This window comes from Anopheles nili, chromosome X (genome assembly GCF_943737925.1).
Source record: "Anopheles nili chromosome X, idAnoNiliSN_F5_01, whole genome shotgun sequence".
Lineage (NCBI taxonomy): Eukaryota > Metazoa > Arthropoda > Insecta > Diptera > Culicidae > Anopheles > Anopheles nili.
Window position 1 is genome coordinate 13327018 of NC_071293.1, and position 25069 is coordinate 13352086.

The 25069-nt window shown below is 43.0% G+C and overlaps 1 protein-coding gene across 1 annotated transcript in view; it reads right to left on the reverse strand.

Moving 5' to 3' along the window:
- Window positions 1-3496: 3496 nt before the first annotated feature.
- Window positions 3497-25069, reverse strand: part of LOC128729022 (uncharacterized) — a 30211-nt gene continuing 8638 nt past the window's right edge. Inside the window, exons 3-12 of the mRNA XM_053822670.1 lie at window positions 16294-17159; window positions 7903-8566; window positions 7484-7818; window positions 6336-6507; window positions 5625-6245; window positions 5052-5555; window positions 4516-4902; window positions 4261-4430; window positions 3774-4163; window positions 3497-3680 (exon numbers count right to left, since the gene is read on the reverse strand). Of these exons, the coding sequence (XP_053678645.1) occupies window positions 3497-3680; window positions 3774-4163; window positions 4261-4430; window positions 4516-4902; window positions 5052-5555; window positions 5625-6245; window positions 6336-6507; window positions 7484-7818; window positions 7903-8566; window positions 16294-17159 (4293 nt within the window). The remainder of the gene's footprint in view (window positions 3681-3773; window positions 4164-4260; window positions 4431-4515; window positions 4903-5051; window positions 5556-5624; window positions 6246-6335; window positions 6508-7483; window positions 7819-7902; window positions 8567-16293; window positions 17160-25069) is intronic.

Consider the following 25069-nt stretch of genomic DNA (forward strand, 5'->3'; position numbering starts at 1 on the left):
TATATATATATATATATATATATATATATACTGCGAACTAATCACATATGATTAGAGCTAATCAGTTATGAACGCCGTTCACTTTTCGCCGAAAACGCGGGGGCGAATATTCTTTGCTTTACCATGAACAAAATTTTTGGCAAACTAGAGAATACGGTACGTATAGTTAACCTGAGCCAGTCGTAGAGTGCTCACTAACTCAACAAGGCTCACTGATCGACGAATGATGTTGAGGAATGGATTGATTGTGAATGGAATTACCTCGTGTGATCATCTTGTTTACACGTACAAGAGAGAAGGGCCACTTGAAATGAACCAGAAGCAAAGTTATATATATATATATATATATATATATATATATATATATATATACATATATATAAATATATATATATATATATATATATATATATATATATATATATATATATATATATATATATATATATATATATATATATATATATATATATATATATATATATATATATGTATACCTATATATATATATATATATATATATATATATATATATATATATATATATATATATATATATATATATATATATACATATATATATATATATATATATATATATATATATATATATATATATATATATATATATATATATATATATATATATATATATATATATATATTCCCACAAACTATTTTAAGTGCTTTTGCATTGCAATTTTTACCTTTCTCGAAACGCCGCAAGAATAAAGCATATTGACGTTTTGGTTGCGTTAGGGGCAAATGTTGAAACTGCATTGCATATTGCATGATTCTTGCTTATACTGCACCATTACATGTCAAAGTCTAACATATTATAATTTATTTCAAGTTTTGCTTCATCATGAAAATTGTCGAAAAATGTCTATATATTATGAATATGCGAAAATATGCGTTATCTGGGGAAGTTCTACGTAGCAGCCATTATCGTTTCTTTTTACGACTGTACCATAATACGCCTTACACAGCCGTGCTATCGGTCACTATTGCTTACTTGCCATATTAATGCGTCGACCTAGATCGGATATACAAGCGCTGGACTATGTTTAGGATGACATTTTCCGATTTCACTGCCTTGTCTAACCACTCGTTTACATATTGCTACTATGCCCAATTATGTAGCTCCCTGTACTACTGCTTGTCGTTTTAATCCTAGCCAGTAGATTGTTTATCTCAAAGGTATGGTTGACTTGTGTGTACAGCTGTTTACCATAAACATTTAGCTCGTCTAAATACTATACAGCTTTATTGCTGCATGTGTCAATGACTTTAAGGTATAATGTCTATTCAGATAGTTGCCCTTGTTATAATAATGTAGTTTTGTATAAAGATTGCATTTCAGTTTATTTTTAGTTTTGATCACATACTTTCTATATATTTTTCACCCGGGAAGAAATTTTGTTTTCTCTCGCTCCCATTCCCTGTTAAATGTTAACCTTACTTGCACTGATCAGCCATTATAATCAACACATTCTTTTATTTATCCCAAAAATTACCTTTTTGCAACACTTTGTATTTACTGAGCACATGGTAAGAATGATCCAGAAAATTGTAGTATTTTCAGAGAAAACGTGATTCATTACTCTGTATGTGATTAATAATGTTAAAACGTTCTATTATGTTATCGTTTTAACCAAAGCCACGGCAAAATTCCATTGTTTGACAGTGGTAATGTATAAAAACGTACATCAACGCATGCATACATATCATAGCCAGAAAGACCAAAAAGTTGTAAACAAAACCAAGGATAATTTGCACCTTCTATCTATTTTCATGTCTGCAACATGTACGCTAGCTTAATATATGCGACATATACAATGATCGGGTAATCAATTATGTCATTTCTGCTTTACCACATGTTCGCTACTTGGAATCAATGTTCCCGAGCTGCAAAAGTTTCCGAATAACTTTGCCAAATAAGTTTTTCGACCGCGCAATATTGGCTTAGTAGCTTTTGCTGGAAAAGCTGTACCATAGAATTTAATACATGGACTAGCTTTTAAAAAAATAAATCAAGATCTATGTGACCATATTGCTCAATGCATACAGCTTTAATTGAAACTAAACTAAATTTTACTAATAAGCATTATCAATGCAGGGTCCAAAAACAGGTTGGTAGTTTGAGTTGCACACGCTTAGGCATAGGTACTAGGTACCGGGCACGGTTATGGTGTGTAATATGTTGTTCCCTACGATTCTTTATCAGGGAAGGCAGAGCGGAGTGAGAGCACGAGAAACACTAAATTACACGAATGTCAGGGACACGACTCGGCTGCTTAAAGCAACTTAAGTTTTAACAAAAATGTAACGGAAAGCACTAACAAAACTATTTGTATAATTAAATTAAACATGTATATCTTATAACGCGACTACTGACAACTATGAGGTGACCGCTTGATGCTCGGTGTGGCGACAGCATGCATTGGACAACATAAAAGATAAAACTAAATGGGACTTAATCATACATTTGGTTCTACGGTTAGAATTAGTAAAATCAAAGCCTGACTAATCTGACATCAATTTTAACCGTCAAGCAATGAAAAGTTGATGTTCAAATCGTTTGTTCGATTCTTCTTCATTGTGTAGACTCGGGATCGTTTATCCTACATCTCTAGGATTACATTTGTCAATTCTTCCACACATGTTCTAAAACTATACGAAAAATGAGCTGATATAGAAGAATGAGAAAAAAAAACAAGATAGATAAACAGCGCATCTCTTAGCAAACACTACACCCTGTGGCAATCAGCTATCCTACAGAATGGTGTTATGTAAAAAATCACAAACCAAAAAATAATTTTTTTTTTTTTGGGAAAAACCATAGTTGAGAAATTATTAGACATAGTGTTGACGGTGTTACTCTTTGCAAATAAGCTACATGGATCGGTCAAAAGCTCGTTCAAGTGTGAAGAAAACGATTAAATATTATGCTGGTCGCTCAAATCAACCACAAAAATCTTGTTTTTGAATTTAATTTAAATTTAAATTAATTTTAAATTAAAAGAAGCTTTTTTAAATAACCCAAAGTTGAAAAAAGTTTGCGCTATTCATTTCCAAATTCATATTTATATTGCCATCCGTATACGGATAAATCAAATGGGTCTGCAGATATTCAAAAAGTGGGTGAGCGGTCTGGTGTGAAGTGTTGCTCTCAGTTTTTTAAATGTTTGAGAATGGCTAGAGATTGATTGTGGAATTATCGACTGCTTGTATAATCCTCATCAATTGCTCATTAAGCCACATACGAGAAGTGAAAGAGCGAGAGAAAACAAATCTGGGGGCAAGAGAAAGGACTGTCGAAAGGCTCCTAGGGTAAAGGCCCCAAGGGATGGAAGGGATAAATGAGAGATAACGGTCTGAATAGTTCAGTTCTAGCTGTGCAGGTGCGTGTATAATGCTGCGAGTACTCTTCCGACGACGAGTGCCATCCATCGTTGTCATTGAAAACCGACGCTGGTGTCGAGAAGGAGATAGTCTATTTCAGTCGTGCCTGTAGGAAGCTATACAGAATACCGGCCTGCGTCATCACATCAGCCGTGCTCGATTCGAGCAGATCCTTCTGCTTGGTAGCGCTAGGGCCGGGCCGCAACAATGTAGGCCCAAAAACCATTGCCAGATTGTGTAGGGACATTTTGTTTTCTATCTCCTGTTGGTGCACCCTGCAGATGCGGAACCCCAGAAACGGGTCATCAAGGGGGAAAAAAGAAATTTTTAATAAAGTTGAGTAAATTATTTACCACACAGTCGCTTACCGCATTAGATGATCTAGCAGCAGGTTGATGGTGGCCTTGTTCGGTTGAGGCAGCTCGTTAAAAATGCGCTGCAGCTCGTGGATGCGTGTGTTCTCGCTTAAATTCGAATGGCGGTTGAACACGTCGAAGAATTTCGGATAATACTGATCGGTGAAGAGGGCCTCAGGTAGATCGCGCAAGTACGACTTTAGGATACCGGTGACCGAATGGATGTCGACCTCCTTTAGCAACTGCTCTGCCTCATACGCGTTTGTTTCGAATGACTTTTTCAATTTTGCCACATCAGATGCCGAGCCGGATACACGGTAGATGCCGACCTCGGTCATACCGCGCCGTTCGACCTCTCGAACGCATGCGCTCACTATAAATGGAATGTCACGCTTTTCACGCCTGCATTTCAAGTTAAAAATGAAAAATGGAATTAGGATTTCCAGCAATCTCTTAAACTATTCTGTTGCTACTGGTGCTTTTTTGGAAATACACTTACTTTATCACCTGCTGCAATTTGGCACCAAAAAGGGCACCGGGCTTTGAGGTCGGCACTCGGCGTAAAGTTACCTCCCCCGGCACGAAACGTATCACCGTGCTGATGCTGAGCGTTTCCGACAGCTGCAACACTCTTCGGGTGGGTGTCTCCTGCATCCAGCTACGACTCAGCTATTTATGGCAAAGATAGAATAAGCGCATGTACGCAAAATTGAATTCTTGTTACAAAAAAAGAATGTTAGTATATTAGGCCTACTTTTAGGATATGCTTTGCCCGTAAAATCGGACGCTGAACATCATCCTGATAGAGCAGGATGCGTAGGTTTTGGCTGCCTTCGAGTTCTAACACGAACGATTCATTCCACTGAGGGGTTGCGCTGCGACAGACGAGTTTCGTCTTCGCTTTCCGGAAGTAATGTCCATACGAATCGATTTCCACACACACGAACAGGTCGCAAGGTTGGTCGAATCCGGTCAACTCTTGAATGGTGAGGTGAAGGTCACCAACAAGCAAGCTCTCATCTCTAGCATTACGCATAAGATAGGAGCCCATTTCAGTTTTAATTAACGCTTGGCATGCCGTGATCCACGCATGCAGATCATAGATTTGTACCGGTATGTGTCCGGGTAGATTGCATGATTGCTGTTGGAAAATACAGAAAAGAAAGAGCGATAAATTACTATATGCTATCCGCATTTCGCAGCTATCCTAATTTATATCACTGCGATATAGATATATAAACCAAGATAATTGAACTGGAGATAATTAAGCCTTCGAGCACGGAGACTTACCTGCAACGACAGAATAGACTCGATCCATTGTGTTCGTTCGAAATCGGAACTAAGGAAAAATGTCATCGTTTTCCCTGTCGCCTTGTTACTGATTTTAAACACTAGATTGGGCGAAGCGAGAACCAGCTGAGCCTCGAGATCAGCCAGCTTCTTGCGATGTTTGTCACCAGCGCGACTAGACCCGCCACCCGGACGATCCTTCTCATCCAACATTATCTGATCACGTACGGTGCACGCTTGAGATTTCAGGTGCACAATGTTGATTGGGCTCGTTTCCTTCGGATCGTTTGCCGACTCCTCGCAGATCAGAATGTCCCGCAGAGGAATGAACCATTTTAGCTCAAATTCGAACCCGTTTCGATCGCCGGCGCGCCCCACGGCCTTGTACTTGGCGCATGCGATCACATCGTTGAAGAGCAACAAATGCCGAAGCTTTCGGTGCCCATCAGCTAGTTCGACGATGAACGAGTTCTTCACCAACCGTCGAAGCGCTTTATCTTCGCTCTGCAAAAAAAGGATAAAATGAATATAAGTGACAAATTGATCGAGTGTCTGAGCGAAAACTAGTATTACCGGGAACATGGACCGTGTTTGCACGACATTGAATTCGGAGAGGAAGTTTCGTATAGCCTTGGAGGCCTGCCGAAGTGGATGGTAATCCGTGTGTTGCTCCGGAGTTTGATTCAGCAAGTCCTCCAGAACAAGGGCGTTCTTTTGTACTCGTGCGACCGGTTTATGCAATAACTCTTCGAGTGACAGCTTCTGCTCGTTTTGGTTCTTGAACACAATGTTTGACACAATTTCCTTGAATTGCTGGCTGTGCGTGCTGCACATCTTAACCGTGTCGATGGCGCGTCCATAATTGTGCAGGAAAGCACCGTATAGGTGAATTTTTGCGGCAAGACGACGGAACGGTTCCCCGACGCACAAGCCGTCCGAAGACGATGGATCATCCGGTGTGGCCAACCGGGCTTGTAACTCTATCAAGAACTCGCTGTGCACTTCGTGCAGGTCCTCGATCTTGAAGAAAATTGTCTGGAACTCTTCTTCCGATATCACAGGTTGCGAAGTCGTTAATGTTGCCCGGATCGCTTTCATGTATTGCTTCATCTTGTTAAGACACTCCACGTACAGCGTCTCGCTCGTGATGATGCTGGTAACGATATGCCGGATAATAGTGTTGCGGTTGGCATTCTGATAATAGAGAATCAAGCAGAAATGAGGCGGTAGTAGCAATGAATTGCGGCAGTGTTATAGGTTACAACACATCATAATGTCCCTTACCGATATCTTCCGGAATAGCCCGCTGGGTCCACCGATACTGGGTGAAACTCCCACGTCACCACCGCCGCCATCCGTATCGGCGGAGATCGCACGCATCAAAACCGGTACACCGCCGTCTCCTTCACCATCACTATCAATCGAACTGCTTCGATTTTCATTATTTTGACTGGAGCTGTCAATGACAAACGAGAAGAAATTCAAAAAATTAGGGAACTATGTCCTATGCAAAATTCGAACCTTAAAAAAAGCCCAGACAAATTGACAGAATTGAATAGGCATGATGCATCAGGTGTAGGTGGATAACTTAATGGTAATGTTGCCTGATTATTGATCCTATTGCTGGATGTGTGAATGACTTCTTCTTCTATTTATTTTAAAATGACTCAACAACCGATGTATGGCCATGGTCTACCTTGAGCTTAGCAGCTTAGCTTAGACTTGCTATGACTTGGAATTTGCACGTAGCTGGAAACTCAGTCCTGTGTACGGACTAAGCTCAGTTGAGATTTTAACCCGATACTATCGTGTGTTTGTCCCTTATGCTAATGCTTCGGCTATCGAGCCGCCAAGGTGTGTAAATGAAAGCACCAAAAATGCATCAACGAGGATCATGGTGTGGATAATATGGCGAATGTGTGTGCGCATATGGCTGTTATATGTTGCGATATGTTATGGGTGGGTAAAAGACAATCGAAAAACTACAAACTATATAAGCTCACCAAGTAGGGTTTCTTAAATAAACGAAAAGGTGCTTTGGGTGAGAAAAAGGCTCAACGGGAATAGATCACCCGGTAATGTACTTAACACAAACAGGCCTTTAATGCTTTGCCCTGCCGAGATAATATAAAAGCTAAAAAAAATTCTTATATTCGAAAATTTGAATAGAATTCATAAATTCGTTTTGCAAAATTCAAGGAAGAAATAAGGAAGCAACAAAACGGAAAAAGTTCATGCAGCATAATATCTAAGGGAAGCAGATGAAGGAAGGACAGTGAGGAGAAAAGAAACTTCGTTATGAGAAAACTTTTGATTTGCCACAGAAAGGTAAAACCTAAAACTAATGCCAAATCTACGCATGTAACTACATGTTTCGTTACAAAAAAGCAGATTACATGATATTGTGAATGTTCATGCACGCCCATACTTACTGAATGAAGTACTCAATATTGACATAGTTACTGCTACGTCCGGGAGATTCAGGTTCCAGCTGGACGCTGGTTTGACTACTGTTGTGGCTGCGCGGGTGTGAGGGTAACAAGAGCGTACTTGCATTTTCAACAGTGGAAATGTCATCCCGGCTGGAGGTTGATCCACTACCGACGCCGCCTGGCTGGATGTACACGTAATCGCCATCACCGTTATCAAGCGGCACAGTATCGTAGTAGTGCTCTTGGTCCTTCAGGTGCTGCTGGCCACTACTACCACCTACTCCAACGCGCATACTGTCAGAACTAAGCGAAGAAATCGATTCGTAACTCTTGATCTGCAAGGCAAGTGGAAATTTACATTAGTTGGCATTCATATCAATGTCATCGATTATCTTTAACCGATTCTTGCGCATCCTTACCCGTTCTGAGATATGACCAACGGCTCCTGTACTGCCGATCGTGCCCGTTCCGCCACTACCTCCGCCTCCACCAGTCGAAGCCAGTGACTCCTTGGAGTCCACGTGAGGTAAACTGTCCGCGGGGTAACGTTGATGGTGCGGCTGTCCGAACTGGTGCGATTGGTGCTGTTGATTCATCTTTCCCAAACTTCCGGTGGGACTGTCACTGCTGCTGCCGGTCATGTTTATCGGCAGTTTCCCGAGACTACCCGTAGGCGACCCACCGATCCCAGCTGTGTTGTTACCGACCTTCCCGAGTGATCCGGTAGGGCTGTCCGTGCTAGATGATTTCGATTTAAGACTGTCCGACTTTGGGAGCCGTGGTTTGCCGAGCTCGTGCGCATACGCGGCCGCTGTGCCCATCGACAGCTTGACATCTAGCGAATCGGACGATTTCTGACGGTACATTTCGGAAGGTTTGACATTTCGCTCAAGCGAACTGCTAGCGTCCCCAATAGTAGCGCTCGCGACTGGGCTATCGGGTGTGCCCGTGTCATGTGTGGAATGCTGTTGGCTTCCCGATGCGCCTCCTATAGAGTCTTTACTACGCAGGTTTTGCATGACCATCGCTGGAACCGTTGGTGGTTCGACTGGGGCCGCACGGCGTACATATTTAGGGGGCGGGCTGAAAAAAGAAGAAAAAATTATGAGTTTTAAGTACAAAATAGTACTTTTGAGCGTATTTGATTAATTAATTTCGCGATGCTTTCGAAAGCTGCCGATCCTGCAAATGTCATCGGTGACAATATATTTATATGAATATTAACCCGTTAATAGAAGTAGTAACACCTACTTCTGCATATTTGTATACCGCAAAATTTTATTATTTTATTTTTTATATATATATTTATATATATATATATATATATATATATATATATATATATATATATATATATATATTTATATATATATATATATATATATATATATATATATATATATATATATATATATATATATATATATTTATATATGTATATATATATATATATATATATATATATATATATATATATATATATATATATATATATATATATATATATATATATATATATATATATACATATATATATAGTCACATGCATGATGTAATCCATTTGGTAATAATTAAACTAGTTTTCATAGTGCAACACAATAGTATCATTTAAATATCTGTTGCAGTTTCTGAACAGTTCAACCAAGCCTTGCAAGAATCGCAGGTCCATTGGTATTAGTTGCGGTGCGAGATTTGAACACTCTAGTCGGTGAATGATGGAAAATTCCACCATTGCGATAAGGTATGTTTGAAGATATACGCGAGGTTCGCACGTACACTTATCGCCTGTCAAGCTAAGTAGTTACACCATATTTAAGGTAATAAGAAGAACCAAAGTCATCATGTTATCGAACACTGGTGTAGCATTGTTGGCATGCTTTTACGAGGAAACGATAACACGACACTTTTAGACATAACAAACTCTAGTAATGTATATTATTGTCATAACCAGATGGGAATATACTTATAAACGTATGAAATTATGTTACCGATACCGTGAACGTTGTGCATTTTATCAGGCTTATTTACTTATCTATTTAAATCACCAGCTTAAACATTTTTTAAATTTTACTGAGTCGTCTCTATTTTCAAACCTACGGGCATTTCTTCCCAATCTCTCTTAATTTGAGCATTCTCTGCTCCGATACGGTACAACTTTAGGGTTTTTTTAGATGTTTGTTTTAATATCAGCTAATTGACTTTAAAACTGTTTCAGTAAACCATACCCTAGTACAGATACATTATGATAGAGAAGATGGATCATTTTTGACCTTCAACAACTTGCGCTGGATTTTGAATTTTTCTGCGGCTATTTTTACCATCTTATCTCCGTAGAATCCGCTTACCCTAGTGTAACACAGAACTGCACTGAGTAGGGCACAGTTAGGTCACGAGATGAGAGACGGTGAAAGTTTTGAATATTTATCATTGTAGTTTCCAGCGCACCAACGATACACAATGTGCTTTTCTTCGGCATTCAGTCGTCAGCAGCAGCACCGTGAACAAGCTGGTGTGTTGAGATGAATTTCTTTTTTTAAATATATTACTAGGTTACGCACTTGCATTTCGAGCTACCCTACCCATCATCCTCTCTTGAATACATACACATATAATGCTCCAACCTCCTTTTCTTTAAGCACATTTCAGATCTGCTGTTTCTAGCACTTATAGGATAAAAAATATACGCCCCTGCTTCTCACGCTTTCACCCTCTAACACGCGAAATCAATTCCAGGGGCACACTACAAAACATCCAACACGTTAGACTAATGCATCTGAGGGCAAATAAACCAATATCCATGGTACTGTAGCATCTCGTATCCCTTGTATTACTTTCTGCTTCACGAGATTGATTTGAGTACGCGAAATGAAAGCTTAGAATTGAAACTAATATTGAAAATGTGACAACACAGAATATGAACTACTCCATATGCGTATATCCGAAAAAATATAATATTTTCATTTAATTGGGATAATTAAAAAAAATCCAACGATGTGAATGAGCTTAGTTGTATCATGTTCGCAACTTAAACTATAGTTATACAAACTGACAACCGCACCGAAGAGATTCAGCAAATTACTACAACTACACGTTATTAGAATTTGTTTTCTCCCTAACAGAACAAATTGTTCGGCGGCATGCAAATCGTTTTTCGTACGTTCTAGCCAGGCACTGAAACAGTAATGGGTTGACGCCGAAACACGCAGATGAACAAATACCTAGACATTTTACCTTGCGTTTTACAATTGTTATAAATGGGTACAACTGAAAGCAGCTCAACCGCACCACAACTCGCTTTGGTTAATAATAATTTCAATTTCACCTCACAAACTTTCCTGCAACAATTGATGTTATTTTCGATTGGTGATATCGATAAAGTACATGTTGAATGCTAAAGGAAGCTCAGTGACAAAAAGTATTTTTTTACCCATTATTCTTTGAGTGAGTACTTCATTTCTAGTAACTTGACGCGTTTAGATCGAAAACCTGCGTGACTGTGGCCGATTAACAGTTCGGAACGGTTCCGTTTTGCTCCGATTGGTATGTGTTACGCCGGGAAGCGAAGAGAATAGGAAACAGGGAGCAAAGCGTTTTCTCATCATCACCTCACCTCATCATCTAGTCCATCAATTGATACCATCGCATCACAGAAATACGGCAACAGTAGATACGTCGATCATTTTCGATCGACAGATCTCTTAATTCAGGCCTTGTCGTGCGAACGCGTTGAAGAATGTTGTAATGCAGATTCTTGCTACTCGTTCTTCCGGTTTATGCAGTTCCTGTTTTAGCTTTTATGCCAGCTTTTATTTTAATTTTGTTTATTAATTTAACACTGGTAACATATTGGGCGAGAAAGCATTTTTTTATCGCCTCGGAAAGGCATCAGTTTTATGCCTGCCAATATCAGCCCATGCCCGGTGGACACCATCCACATCATTGGCCGCGAAGTGCGCTCAAGAGTTTTCTGGTCTCTCTGAGAAAGGTTGCACCAAAGAGGGTGCTAAGCGGAACGAACCAAGCTTGAAGCGTGATTACAGTTTTCCAATCGACACCGGTTCTTCACTGGTTTACAGCAGCATAATTTCGTTCGTTCCCGCCGCTGCGCAGTAACCGGTAGCGCCAATTAGCCGTGGCAGTAGCATGACAGCCGACTGCAGAGGGCCCTGGGAAATGCAGCCTCCACCCCCAGTCGACAAAAAAAAATGGGACCACTGGGCCACAGTACACAAGTTGGTTGGGCTAAGTCTGGTCCGTCTTCCTCGTTTGCTGGGATCGATGGAGTTGTTGAGACCAGAACCAAACGACCAAGCATCTGAGCAGCCGCTGCAAGGTCGGGCGAGTTTCACCTACCCCGGCTGAGTGGAAAATCTCTGCACGCGCGGTGGTTCGCTGGAAACGGAAGTGACGCGTCTCGAAGAACGGACGAGGGCGTTTTCTCTGGCTCGTAGTCTCTATCTTTTCAGGTCGTAGCGAAAATCGAAAGAAATGTTTGTAACTGAAGCGCTGCCGTTGTAACTGATGCGAAAAAGGGCTCTAAAGACATTATTAGCATCGCACATGGTTAACACATATTTATAGGAGTTTGTAGGTGCTCTAGATGGATTACATAATAAAACGTACTTGCAATTGACCGTGAAGCGGTCACAATCTTTAACAATTAACGACGAACTGAAGTTCTAATTTAGAACAAAGTACACAAAAATGATAAACAATGCCTTCATGAAATGAGCCAACTGAAAAAATAAGACAACAAAACCATATATATTGGGATTGAGATAATACATATGTAGGTTTTATATAGTATTAATCGTTTTTCTGAGATCTTCTGGACCTCGAACCTTTCAAGATCAGTAAATACGATCTGACAGTTCAACACTAAGTACAAGCATAGTTTTTGCAGTTCTTATTGCTACGAAAAATTTTACCTAATTGTAACATTTTTAGTGCACAATTTTGACGGTTATTCACCGACGTATACTCAGAATAATAAACATATGCTCAAGAGCCACTGATTGCCACCTTTCGCGACATGTGCCACCGAATTTGAATTTAAACGGACTGCAACAGAGCGTGATCGCGATGCGCTCATACTCCGAACTGGACTACATCAACCGTCTGTTTTGGTGCTCTGTGGCGCGGTGAAACCGCGATGCCGTTCCTTTTGGCCTATTTCGGTACCACTTGTTCCCGGCGAGGTGACCTGGAAACTAAATATGGGCTCGAGACAGAGTCCATAGTACGAGATTGCAAAGAAGTGATATTACGGTGCAAGTTAGCCCGTGGAGAAGGTGAAGCATAAACAAATTAAAAAAATAAACAAGCTTCTCCTGTACGTATCACGAAGACGTCTAGCCGGACGCGGGGTCAAACCATTCATTCCCAAAAATCCCTGTGAAATCCTCACGTAAGTATTGGAGCGCAAGGTACCGGTTTTTATTAATGATTTTTTGTGTGTTTTGTGAAAAACATCCAAGGCCAAACTTATGTTCTTCTCCATCGTGCAGTTCCAGACGCGACGAACCGGCGTAGCTCGCTGAGATCAAACATGTTTCACTTTCTGCCTTCCCTTAATCCACCATGCTTTCTTGGACTGGTAAAAACCAGTTCCGGGCTTGCCCAAACAACGACAACTTTTAACCTGATTCTCCTAAATTTATACTGCATGTTCAGCTACTCACGAAAATTGTTTCTTGTGCAACTCTGGATGCGAACATCGTGGTGGAGTTGGTGATTGGCATGCGTTAGAGCTGCGTTTTGATAATCGATACGATAGTGGATGTGCATACCTGGCACATCTTGATCGTTAACCTTGCATTCCACAACAAAAACCTTAACATATCACAGCCAGCAAACTCCCATAAGGTTATTTATTCGAGTTTGCTAAAAATGAAACTTTTAAAAATTGATCTGAGATTATTGCAGCGGCTGATGCATGAGTTAGATGCTCATTCTCGACGAATAAGAAAAATTTGACCCTGCCAAGCGTGAGTCCATGTAAAAACCTTTCTGCCTTACCCAGCACTGGCACACCGGTTATGCAACTGCTGTGAAATGTCAACCTCCGACGGCTCTACGTTGCGGTAGAGCAGGAACTGAACCGCAACAGCTACGGCTCCTACCCAGCCCATTTGAGGCCACCATCATGCGAACCGCAGCTCGGATTGCGGATGACTAACTTCATCACCCAGTTGCTTCATCGAGGCTATTGCACATCGACAGCGCGTCGTTTGGCTTGGCTTTGTTTTGCGACATCTTTGCTGAACCACCACGTGGAGACAGACCTGTGGGCATGAGATTTTGGGGGATGCCTGTACGTCCCGTATGTGTTTATTATATTGGCCTGCCAGACAACATGCCACACAACAGTGCAAGCAAATTGTAAAAAATGTGACTTGTTTGCAAATACTCGGGACGAAAGCATCACCAAATAACTTTATTTTCAACTGAAAGTCTTCTTAACCTTCTTGGCACTCAAAAGAGTGTTGAAATTCCCAAGGTATGTGCATTCGAGAATGTCTTCATTTCGAGATCAAACACAGCTCCCCCACCCACAGCACACCGATCCACCAATATAAACTGCAGTAGAAGAAGAAGAGGGATTTCTTCGAAGCTGCTAGTAGCTCGGTGATGCAAACAATGTTGGTGACGATTATCACCAAGACGAGTGTTCACACAAAACGTGACGGCAATTTCGTCTTCGTTGCCAGTTGTCTACTTAATGTATGCTCTTTTGTGAGCTGCAAGTTCTTGTCCCAACTAGCAGATCTGCGGTAGGCAACGTAGCACGGGTACTACAAAATCATCCATAAGATTTCACCATAAGACGCTCGGCTGGATAGGGGCTGAGAATGAGCTAATGCCCACGTGGAGAAATTCCTTTTAGCGTAGTTTCCCGACCAAATCCCAGGGAGCCTGCGATTGCAGCTGACCTTGGGTTGGTATGGAAGGCGGCTTTCACATCATGCCCCTAATTGGTACATCATCGCTAATGACCAACCAGTCCGCTTCGTGGCGGAAAAACGAAGCACCCTCGCCTCCCTCTCATCATCCTGCTCCCCAGTTCTCTCCCGTTTGCACCATTCATGCCAGGCTTAACGTAACGAAATTTCGACTGCCCGTTCGCGTTCGAGTTTAAGGCGATTTAGCCACTCAAAGGGTCGGCTTGGCTTGGGTGGTAATGTAGGAAATCACCCAGCAGAGAAAACCCGATCGTTGCTTTCCTTTACCCGCCTCTCTCGCCGCACCACCCTGCCCTCCCACCCCCCGCCCCGCCCCATCCACTTCTTCCGCGGCACGTATCCGGAACGGTGGTATCCCCGAGCTGAAAGCGAGAAAAAAGCGCCTGTGCGTTACTTCCGCGCACCAAGTGCGCTCTAGTTCACGCACCAACGCATTCGTGGTGGTAAGGCTGGTCGTGCATGCCTGCTCAGCCTCGCACGATGAGCCTGCCTTCGCGACCAGAACTGGACGCGCCGTGGCCATTTCCATCGATGGACAAAGAAACCGGCCGACAAAACCGAATAGAGGTTTTTGAAGAATGCTCTAAGCTGTGTTTTCGCGTTGTACTGAATTAGAATAGAGCATTCCTGGAAGGAATTCATGTTCTGTTTAAAAATGTACGTGCTATATCTTTACGTGCTACAGTAAATTGGTATGCTCGGGTGCTCGAGCCGACAGCAGCTAGTGAAACGAACATAATTTCATGCAAGACTTTTCATGCTGAAATTAATGGCACATAAATCGGTATATACTAGACTATAAACGGCTTTGCCAGTCAACTATTATGTCAATGAAATTTGTTTTGTTATTCTGCTTTCGACGGTCCATGCAGTGTGCTTTCGACAGTGAATAGAACATTTTAAACATTTCCTTGAGTCATCACACATCTCAATCATCAATCAGAGACAATTGTTTTTGATGGAGTTAATTAACATACGCATTAAGTCGATACGCATTCAATACAAATACTACAGCAAATATTTTAATGAATCGTATAAAATACTATCAACTGAAACGATGGCCAAATGGCGCCAATGTGCTTGAACCACTGTGCGTTAAGCATAGACAGGCTCATTCGTCGGAACGTTCGTTTTTGTTTTTCGTTTCCTTGTGCTATAATGCTCACGTGGCAGCTTTCCCTAGACTATCGCAAATCACCCTTTCGACGTACCCTACACCTCAACTACTAACTGCCGCGCCTTATGGTGACGTGTTGAACGACAGTTGATTCGCAACGTGGTTTCGAACATAATTTGCCCCTGCACCATCCAAACGACTTCTTCCGTGTGCCAGAGTTGTACAAAACGAGAGTTTGGCAAGTTTCGATGGAGCGAACTGTCGCAATATTCCTTCTCACGAGTGCACCGAGCTGCAAATCCGGGGTTAGAAGTTGAATAGGTGGTGGTGGAGATGACGTACGTACAAGTACGGTTTGGAGAGACCCACTAGATTACTAGACATCTTCGCCAATTCATCATTAAACCCGAGGTGTGGCCCAACCGAGCGATACGAGCAAAGCAACACATGATATAAAGAGACATGACAGGTAACATGATCGGCACGTTAATCGAGATATAAAGCACTTTATCCCACCTGTAAGACACGGATTCAAGATCCACTAGCTCACTTCCGGGCCATATCTATGCGATTGAAACAATTTGACTCGCTTCGTTAGAGAGAAGCTGCTACGGGAACATATTTCGGCTCCAGCAAGCGCACACAGCGGGTCATAAATTAATATGGCGTCGCCCAAATAGGCCTCTGGAAGCGTCACGGGACCAGAACGTCACGAAACCCCATACACTTACCGTGGTGGCACTTTCTTCTTGAAGTCGGCGGCCGTCGAGGAAGTCCCCATCAGCTGCGAGGTGCGTTCGGAAATGGAACCTCCACCGGTGAAGCTGGCCGAACCAACACCTCCATCGCTGCCGCTGGTACGATCCGGCGGTTTAGAGTGCTTCGTGTCCAGGAAGGTGCTGGCTCCGCCAGTGACACCTCCACCACTCTGAGGCGACTCACCGGTCACCAAGTTCTCCATACTCCCTCCGAACCGTGCGCCGGTGTTGATGCGCACGTTCTCGTAGTTGGCCATCTTCGGTGCCACCGGTGCAGCCGGTTCCGACCCACGGCCAGCTCCCTCGACGGGTGAGGAGTCGGTTGTTCCAGCACCGGCACCACCGGAACCGCCACTGTGCGTCTCCTTCACCTCGATCACGGTAACGAAGTGACTTGGCGAAGCCAGCAGTGGTTGGGCCTCGCTTTGACTGGCACTGCGAGTTCTAGCGGAACCGTGGACATCCGGTGTTGAGACCACGGCCGTATCGTGATCAGACGGCACGTCGTTTGGCAAAACGTTGGGTGTTGGTTGAGTACCGCTGGGAGTTGATGGCGAGCCGGTTGACTGAAGGGTCGGTTCGGTGGAGTTGATAGGAGTGGCGTTGCTGGCTGCAACTAGCTCGCTTACACAGCGGCGGCTGTGCAGGTTCGATGTTAGTTCATTGATGCACTGATTTAATGGGCTGTTCGTTCGATTGGTTTGATGTTCCCTTGTTCGCAGCTGCACGGACTGTTCACCGGTCCCAGTACCGGAGCCAGTGCCCGGGTCGTATTCATCTGGCTGGGCAACTACACCGGCACCAGAATTATTGCTAGCAGCAGCCTTGATAATTTGATTCTGTGGAAAACGAGCAAATAAGCCCCTGTTAGTTGGGTGACATAATTTTCTTGATGTAAATTAATCTCTGTTTAATCTATAGTAAATGGAGATAGTAAGAAAGTACATAAGATTCAAATCTTAATTTAATTCTACTAATCAATAACAATGGAGGAGCCGATACAATGACGAGCTCTAGGAACTGTGCGATAGCCTCACTGTCGTGCAGCGAATTAGACTCGCTATGCTCCGGTGGGCTGGGCACGTCATTAAAATGGAACCGGACGACCCGGCCTGTAAAGTCCTTTTAGACTACCTACAGGGACAGAGGAGGCGTGGTAGACTCAAACTGACATGGAGTAATGGCGTGATAAGTAAGCCTAGCGTAAGTAAGTAGCGCCTGATAAGTAAGTAAGTAAGTATGTAAGTAATCAATAACACGGAATAGTATTTTAAAATTGTGGTATAATTGCACCAGTTTTCATATATTTTACATATGTTGCCTAATTATACTAAATTGCAATTATATATTTTCTATATTTTGGTATTTGTGACAGAAAGTAGAATTTGTGGATCTAATTTCACGACCACCTTTAAAGCTCTCATTGGATTCCAATGGTAAAAAATAAAATAAATGATGATATAGTTGCACAAAAATTAGCAGAGGAGTTCGAGTAATGCATAGCATGCCCAGTAATGCTTACATGTGTACGATGTACTCTTAGCCGTCTACAAGTACATCATAACGGTTTTCCTACAATTCGCTGGGGAAACCCAACATGTATCTCGACTTCAACGTTTCGATTACAAACTGCAAGGAGTTTCTAGAAAATGATCCGAAATTCTACTGCCTAGCAAAAATTGGGTTTGGATGATACCGATTATAATGCACATCGACCATTAGGTGGTCGGGTTTACTTTATCTTATCAAACATCAAACATGCGAATGTGGATCGTTCAGTGTGTACTTGCAGCCAGACCAGTACTGCGGTATCTCCTAAAAGGCGTGACTTCGGTAAAAGCAATGCGTCATCACACCATGAGCTGTTATCTCTGGACCACCTGAACGATCCCATTCCTCAAACGCATTTAAATATTGCAGCAATACACTCACAACCATTTGTGACGATTCGCTACCAAGGTATCAGACCACATTGTCATCACGGGAACCACCCGTCTAATCAAATCATGATGAATAAAATTATTGAGAAAATTCATGCTTGCTAAATTTCGTTCCGGTACATCTTTACGCGCGCATCAACCTCAACGACTACGTGAAGATAACCGACAAGATGACTGCACTCCAGTCCGTGTGACAGCGTCAAGCAACAAGTGATTGCGTCACGAAGTGATTCTGGGCTACGAAGGAATGCACAACAAGGGACTGAGAAGTGCAAACCGAAGCAAAGAAATATCAGCTGTGTACTGGAGGGGGAATAATAGAGCGCTATTTTCAGCACATCGAGGATCCGATGCGATCACTAACTTTCCTCAAGCGTGCATGTGTTGGTGAGAGAGTGTAGAGTTTGCCCGCACACCCGAAGGAACCGGGTTAAGAATATTAAACGAGACATTAACTAACAATTCATCTACGATACGGCTTGATTTTAATCGAAAAAATCATAATGTTACACTATCGGTTCTTTATAAGTTGTTGATTGAGCATCGAAAAGAGCATGATGTTCGAATTGTTTGTTGATTAACCCTTTCGATTCTGTATTGATTGGACCGAGTGAGGCGCGGGTGATTCTCACCCATTCGTTTTTGCTTGTTTTTTCGCTGCGTGTTGGCTTAATTTTTGTGAACTGGTGTATCGATGACATGATTCCCACAATGATACAGGAGCATGTTTAAGTTCTTAAGGAGCATGTTTAAGTTCATAAATTATGCCATCCATTGAGTAATATGCTGAATCGAAACACGCAACAGAAAAGAATTCGTAATAAAAAAACAGGGCAATTTTTTTATCCATTTCGTCAACATACCAATCAAAGGGTTAAACAGCTCGCGATACTTACTGTCAGATTAGTATATTCTCTAGCAACGTTTACATACAACTTTAATTTTCTAACCGCGAGTCTAATAGAATCATATTTCAAAAGACCTTGCAATGGACAAATCAACTCATATATTATGCGTTAGTAATTAGCAGAATCTATCTTTTTTCTTAATATGAAAAACTATGCTTAAGCCAAGGCTTTCATGACTTTTAATTACTCATAGCTGGATAGTCAGTGCTGCGTACGGGGGGCTCAGATGAGATTCGAATCTAATGTTTCGGCTATCCCCACAAAAAAAAAAAATTAGTCAATTTTTTGTTATGTCTACTCGACAACTGCATCGGATGCGGGATTGTAAGTATTTGAAGGTTACACACAGCAGACGTTGAATCATGCGACATGAGCTGCGAGTTGTAGTCATCGTGTTGCCCGGAAGGGCGACAATTGGGCCACTTGGCGCGACCACGCCTAACCGGAGACAGGTCGGGAGAACTTGTGGTTGAGCGAGCGAGTGTGTGTGTGTGTGAGAGAGAGAGAGAGAGAGAACGACTATATTTTTCTCTCACTCGAAATGAAAGCTCCAAATGGTCTTTAACAGACGGATCACTGTTTTTTTTTGTATTTCCCTTCAGCAAGAAGCCAACAATGAGGGGACAATCGGCAAAGAAAGTCGACGGCTTTATTTACATGTGTTACAACAGATTCACTAACACATGCACTACATGCACGCATTTGCAATCAGGCTTGCCACAAGATGCGCTACAAATGGCGATGCGAGCAAATTTCTTAGAACACCCCGGTAACCGCTCGGAGCAGACACCCGCACCGGTTTTACGTAATTTGATCGCTTTGAACTCGTAAACTGACTCGCAATAGCACAAGCCAGTGCATCGCAGGCAAAGTAATTACCGGACGAATGTTTCGCCACCTGATGTGATAGGAAATAACGCCCAAACATGCTCCAATCCCGTCTCTCCTCCTTCTCGGTCAAATGTGCCGACTGGATCTGCTGGATCATGGGCTGGAACGCCGGATACGAAAGCGCGCTCGAAGCTGAAAGTCGAGGCCGTAACGTAACCGGCAGAGTCCGTCGGTTTGTAAGAGGCCCGATTAGTGCGAAACACGTGCCGGTCCGCGAGACAAGAACGACCGGAAAAGCAATAGCGTTTTATGTTTTGACGGCTTTCCTTAGTGTCTTTTCCGCTATGTTCCTCGCCTTACATGGGACCGACATCCTCAGGCACGTTCCAGCGTCTGGCCTGGGCTGACGGTAGAAATCATTTACCGGATCACGTGGTTGGGATTGCGAGGTCCAGAGGCTGCCACTGTGAAGCGCCCTCTATTGCAACCTTCGGTCAAGATTCAACTGTCAGCGTGCCTAACGATGCCTTAGCCCGGTCGGCCCCACACAATGGCACAACTCTCCGTTTTAGAGACGATCCCAACTCACTCTTCAAACGTATGAGTCAACCCCACCGTGGCCCCTCGTCGCTGCGACACCGCGTCTTACTTACCCTTGAGCTCCAGATCTTTATCTTATCCGATACGGAGGCTTTTTGGTTTGTGCTCATGTTCCAGCGATCACCCCACCAGAACCCCTTTGGGGGTAGGTTGTGCCCACACGTGCTCGCTTCGTGTTATCGCTGTGCCGTGTTTATCGCTGTTAACGTTATCCACTGATCCACTTATCTTCGGAAAGCAGAACTCGCACACACTCGCGTCGCGCACCGTGCTAAGGGGGGAACACCCTTTCCGCGAAAACGCAACCCCAACGAAGATCACACCCCTGCGAATACGCCCGTGTCAACAAGCTATATGTGTGTTTCGCTGAGCAGCTAGTTTCTGTAGTGCGTCTTACTCGTCGAATCCGCCAGCAAGATGGTTTAATCAACCCACGGAAATGAACGCTCGAAGGATACTGTTGCTGCTCGAATGTTTTGCTATCGACGGCAAACGTCAAACTAACGGGAGGAGAGTTTGTCACGCTATTCCGCCATCACACGAGAGATAAAGTTCGTACTGCGATAAAGTTCCTATGGTAGACGAAGACGAGGACGAAAAACAAGGAAAATAGATCGAAAGAGAGCGAGAGAGAGAGAGAGAGAGAGAGAGAGAGATAGAAAGAGACGGTGCGAGCGAGAAAAACGAGATAAGAACTCAAGCGCGCTGGTTTATATGGGGGAGGTGATGCGTTACCGATGCGATAGAAACCATTATAAAAAAGCGACTGCAATGTAATACCGACGTTTGCAATTCCCACATACTCTTCACGTCAACCGTCATGGACATCAGTCGTTCCACTCATTCGCCGATTCATTGTCATTGGCCTTTGCGGGTCAGCACTCAATCGTGCCAGTTGGCATGAAATTGAGACTGATTATATAGATTCAGCACGAGCCAACCACGCGCCCCGCATGTGGGAGGGTTAAGCATCCAGTAGCTTCCGGGCTAAGTGATGACACCGGCGAAAGTGCCGCTTCTGTCACCTTGGCCTCTGATCAAGATTTCCTTCCAGGCGCATTTTCTGGGATGCCTACAATTGCATTTTTCTCCAGCTGCATGTTTCCGATGATCAAGGTAACACATGAACTAATTCATTCGACAACTGTCAAAAAAAGCAGGCAATGCATGTCATCGCTTACGCACTACTCATGCTCATGGATCTGTAGGAGCTAAAAAAATGGCGACGATCCCGTGACAATGTTCGCTATCAGCCTGTTGGTGGTGGACGACGCTTGGCTTGAAACAGCAGCCCTGCTTTTCCTGCTACGAGCGGGACGACAAAAAGCGCTTTCATGTCCAGCGGCTGGTGCATTGGCAGCCACGGTCCCCAACAACTGGCCACAAATGACTAGTCTGATTCATTCTGCAATAAAAAAAGGGCTTCCTGTCGTCCGCAGAAGAGCAAGAATGGGATGAACGCATGCCATAGCAACCTGTTACAATGTCGAGAGTACATGGAGAGAATGAAAAATATGAGAAGGTGTTACGTTGAAAAAAATTATGAGATGTCTAACGTGACGCAGCTGCCGATATCAAAAATAAAACATAACCGTGCAAACTTCCACCTTTCAATTGCTACCAACAGCCTTCGGTTAACTCTTGTATGTCTCTTCGAACCGAATGTCCATTTGTTTGCTCCCGATTTCAACTAGTTCCTGCCTTATTTATGCAATTGTCTCCAATAAATATGATCGAGCTACAGAAAAATGGTGCCTAATGGATGCAGGAACAAACATTCTGAACGAAAACGAGAAAACGGCCAACATTTCACTTGGGTCCAGTAGCAGTTGGAGTGTATATGTACAATTGTAATACACCATTTCCTCATTTGTGATAAGTGTTTAATAACAAAAAATCATATGCCAAAATACATAATCGCAGTTTGGAATGAAAATGTAACAAAACCATAGGAAGAAAGAAGAGGGCATCGCACAACACCCTTCTCCTAACCCCCCCCCCCCCCCCTTCCCATCACTTCGGCCAACCCTCTCCCACTCTTCACCACCGTCACGATGAAAACCCCACTTTGTGCCACGGCATAACGCGATGGTGTGAATTATGAATGGCACACCGATCGAGGAAGGCATGAAGCACATATTCATAAGCAGGACCAACCGGAAAAAAGAGAAAATGAAAAAAATTATACCAAAAACACACCAGCAACAACAGGGAAATTGAGAAAAAGGTAAACAACCGCACGCAACGCAACCGGCCAAGTAACGCCACCGAACCGTAACGCAGCTAAAACGCAACTGACCACTGAGTCTATTGCGCCACAGATAGGGCGGAACACATCGACTTTTGAGCCGGGGGATGATGCACAACACTCTCTTTGCTCACCCTGGTTGCCACGTCTAGAGGGAGCATGGAGCACCTATGAACAACCTTGTTTTTTTATTCAAAAGTTTATCTAACGATGGGCGCTCTCATGTGCCTGATATCCGTTCGCGCAATCACCGCGTGCTCGTGTATTGGTGAAATCCAATCCGTAACCGATCGCGAATCATACGACGTTCCTCTCCTGCACCGTCGTCCACCATTTGGTAAGTGCACACTGCGCACAATGTGAGGCAGGGAAAACTGGGGAATGGGAACTTTTGCGGAATACGGGAAACTAACGGATGAGATGAGGAAAATGATCACGGTTCCATCGAAGTTGTTTTACAATTCTTCTGAGTCACCGTGAGTTTACGGTCAATTTTTCGCGAGTTCAAGGATGGAGGTGTTGGTACGGAAGTGGCTCGTGGAGGTGTTGGTGCTCTTATCAGCCCATGAAACAACAACGATCTAGCTAACCAACGCAACAACGATTATATCCGGAAACGGCGCGAGATAATCTTCTACAAAGCTGCGAAACTAAACGCAAATCGAAGGTAACTAAGCGTAACGCATCTTTTTCACCCTGCATTACGGGTTGTAAACCAGCTAGTCGGCTCTCAGTACGAACAAGTTGACAAGAGGTACGGTCATATGCACGCAAGGTCGCACTGAGCTGAGCTGCCTTGGTAGCATCGTTTACTAAACAGCCATTGAGGGATCCGAAACCAATGTGACGATCTTACTTTGTGCACGTGTGTGCTTTAGGTGTGTTTGGAAAACAGACGCCTCTTCTGAGACGAACTAGCTAAATTGACGCCCCTTCACTAGCGTTAGCAATAAGAACCAACACTAGTGCGTTGAGAAGGAAACTGCATGATTATGTACAAACAATCAGCGTCACGAACGTTGGGGGCATCATCCTTTATACGATATCGTACATCCCACACGAACACGCAGATGGTGATGGATGAGGAGAAGTAGCGTTACGCCACAAAGTGATAAAACAATCGCCAGTGTTTGTGTGTGTGCGTGTATCAGAGGTGTGTATGAAAAGAAGAGAGAGAGAGAGAGAGAGAAACTACCATACATCGATACGCGATTGCTAGTGTACTTTAGTGCACACATGCATACAAAGCGCATTTCTACTGCGGACCGGGTATCTTCTGTACAGAGCATTCCATTAATTAGCGACCCTGGGGAAAATCTTCGGGGAAATTCCTAGTCTATCAAATCTCGTTTGAAGCTACAAACATGTTCAAAACCTCGCATGGTAGCTCTTAGTGAGGCTTACTGCAGAGTATTTTTTTTTAATTCTTAATTTTTAAATTTTATTACTGGACGTGGAAGGTTCAAGACTTTGCAGAATAAATGGGACAAATGCTGTTTTTTTTTAATTATCGTTAGCTTGGTGAAAAAGTCATGTTCTTGTACCAATCAGGACGAAACTATCACCACTAATCCAAATACCATAGCAAATTCCTTCACACACAAACACAGCAGCACTGTCCCATTTCATCCGAAACTCAATTATTTTTTCACAACATTCAAAACAATTTGTTGCGCTCTTTTCATTTGTCAAGTTTTTTTTTGACTAAAACACGTTTAGGAATAAACATTTGGGCTGCTTTTTGGGATGAAGGTGTTCTTGCATTTGTTTCTAATATTTTTTCTCGACGAATTCCATAATCCATTACCATTATCTAAGTTTGTTCACATAAATAAATATCTAAGCCCGTTAGTGCGTAAACCCGATGTGATAAGATAATTCTAAATAATCATCACTGGAGCCACTAACACAAGTTGCTCTACCGGAACCTGCAACTACCGGGATACTTTTCACTCCACAGAGCCAGTCTATTCTGTACTTCATACAAATCGGGACAAAAACAAGAAACGCATACGTGTTCTGAAAACAAATATTGCGAAGTAAGCGGACACAAATGCATTCCGAGTGTCTTGAGAATACGAAAGCTTTGAGAGGAGTTGGTTTTGCGATAAGGCCCCATTACGGATCTCGACTTACAATCGGGGTAGTTCACATGAGTGTCGAAGCGAAAGTTACGAACCAGCACGACATCGTTCGTTGCTCGTCAACTCATCAAGTACGGT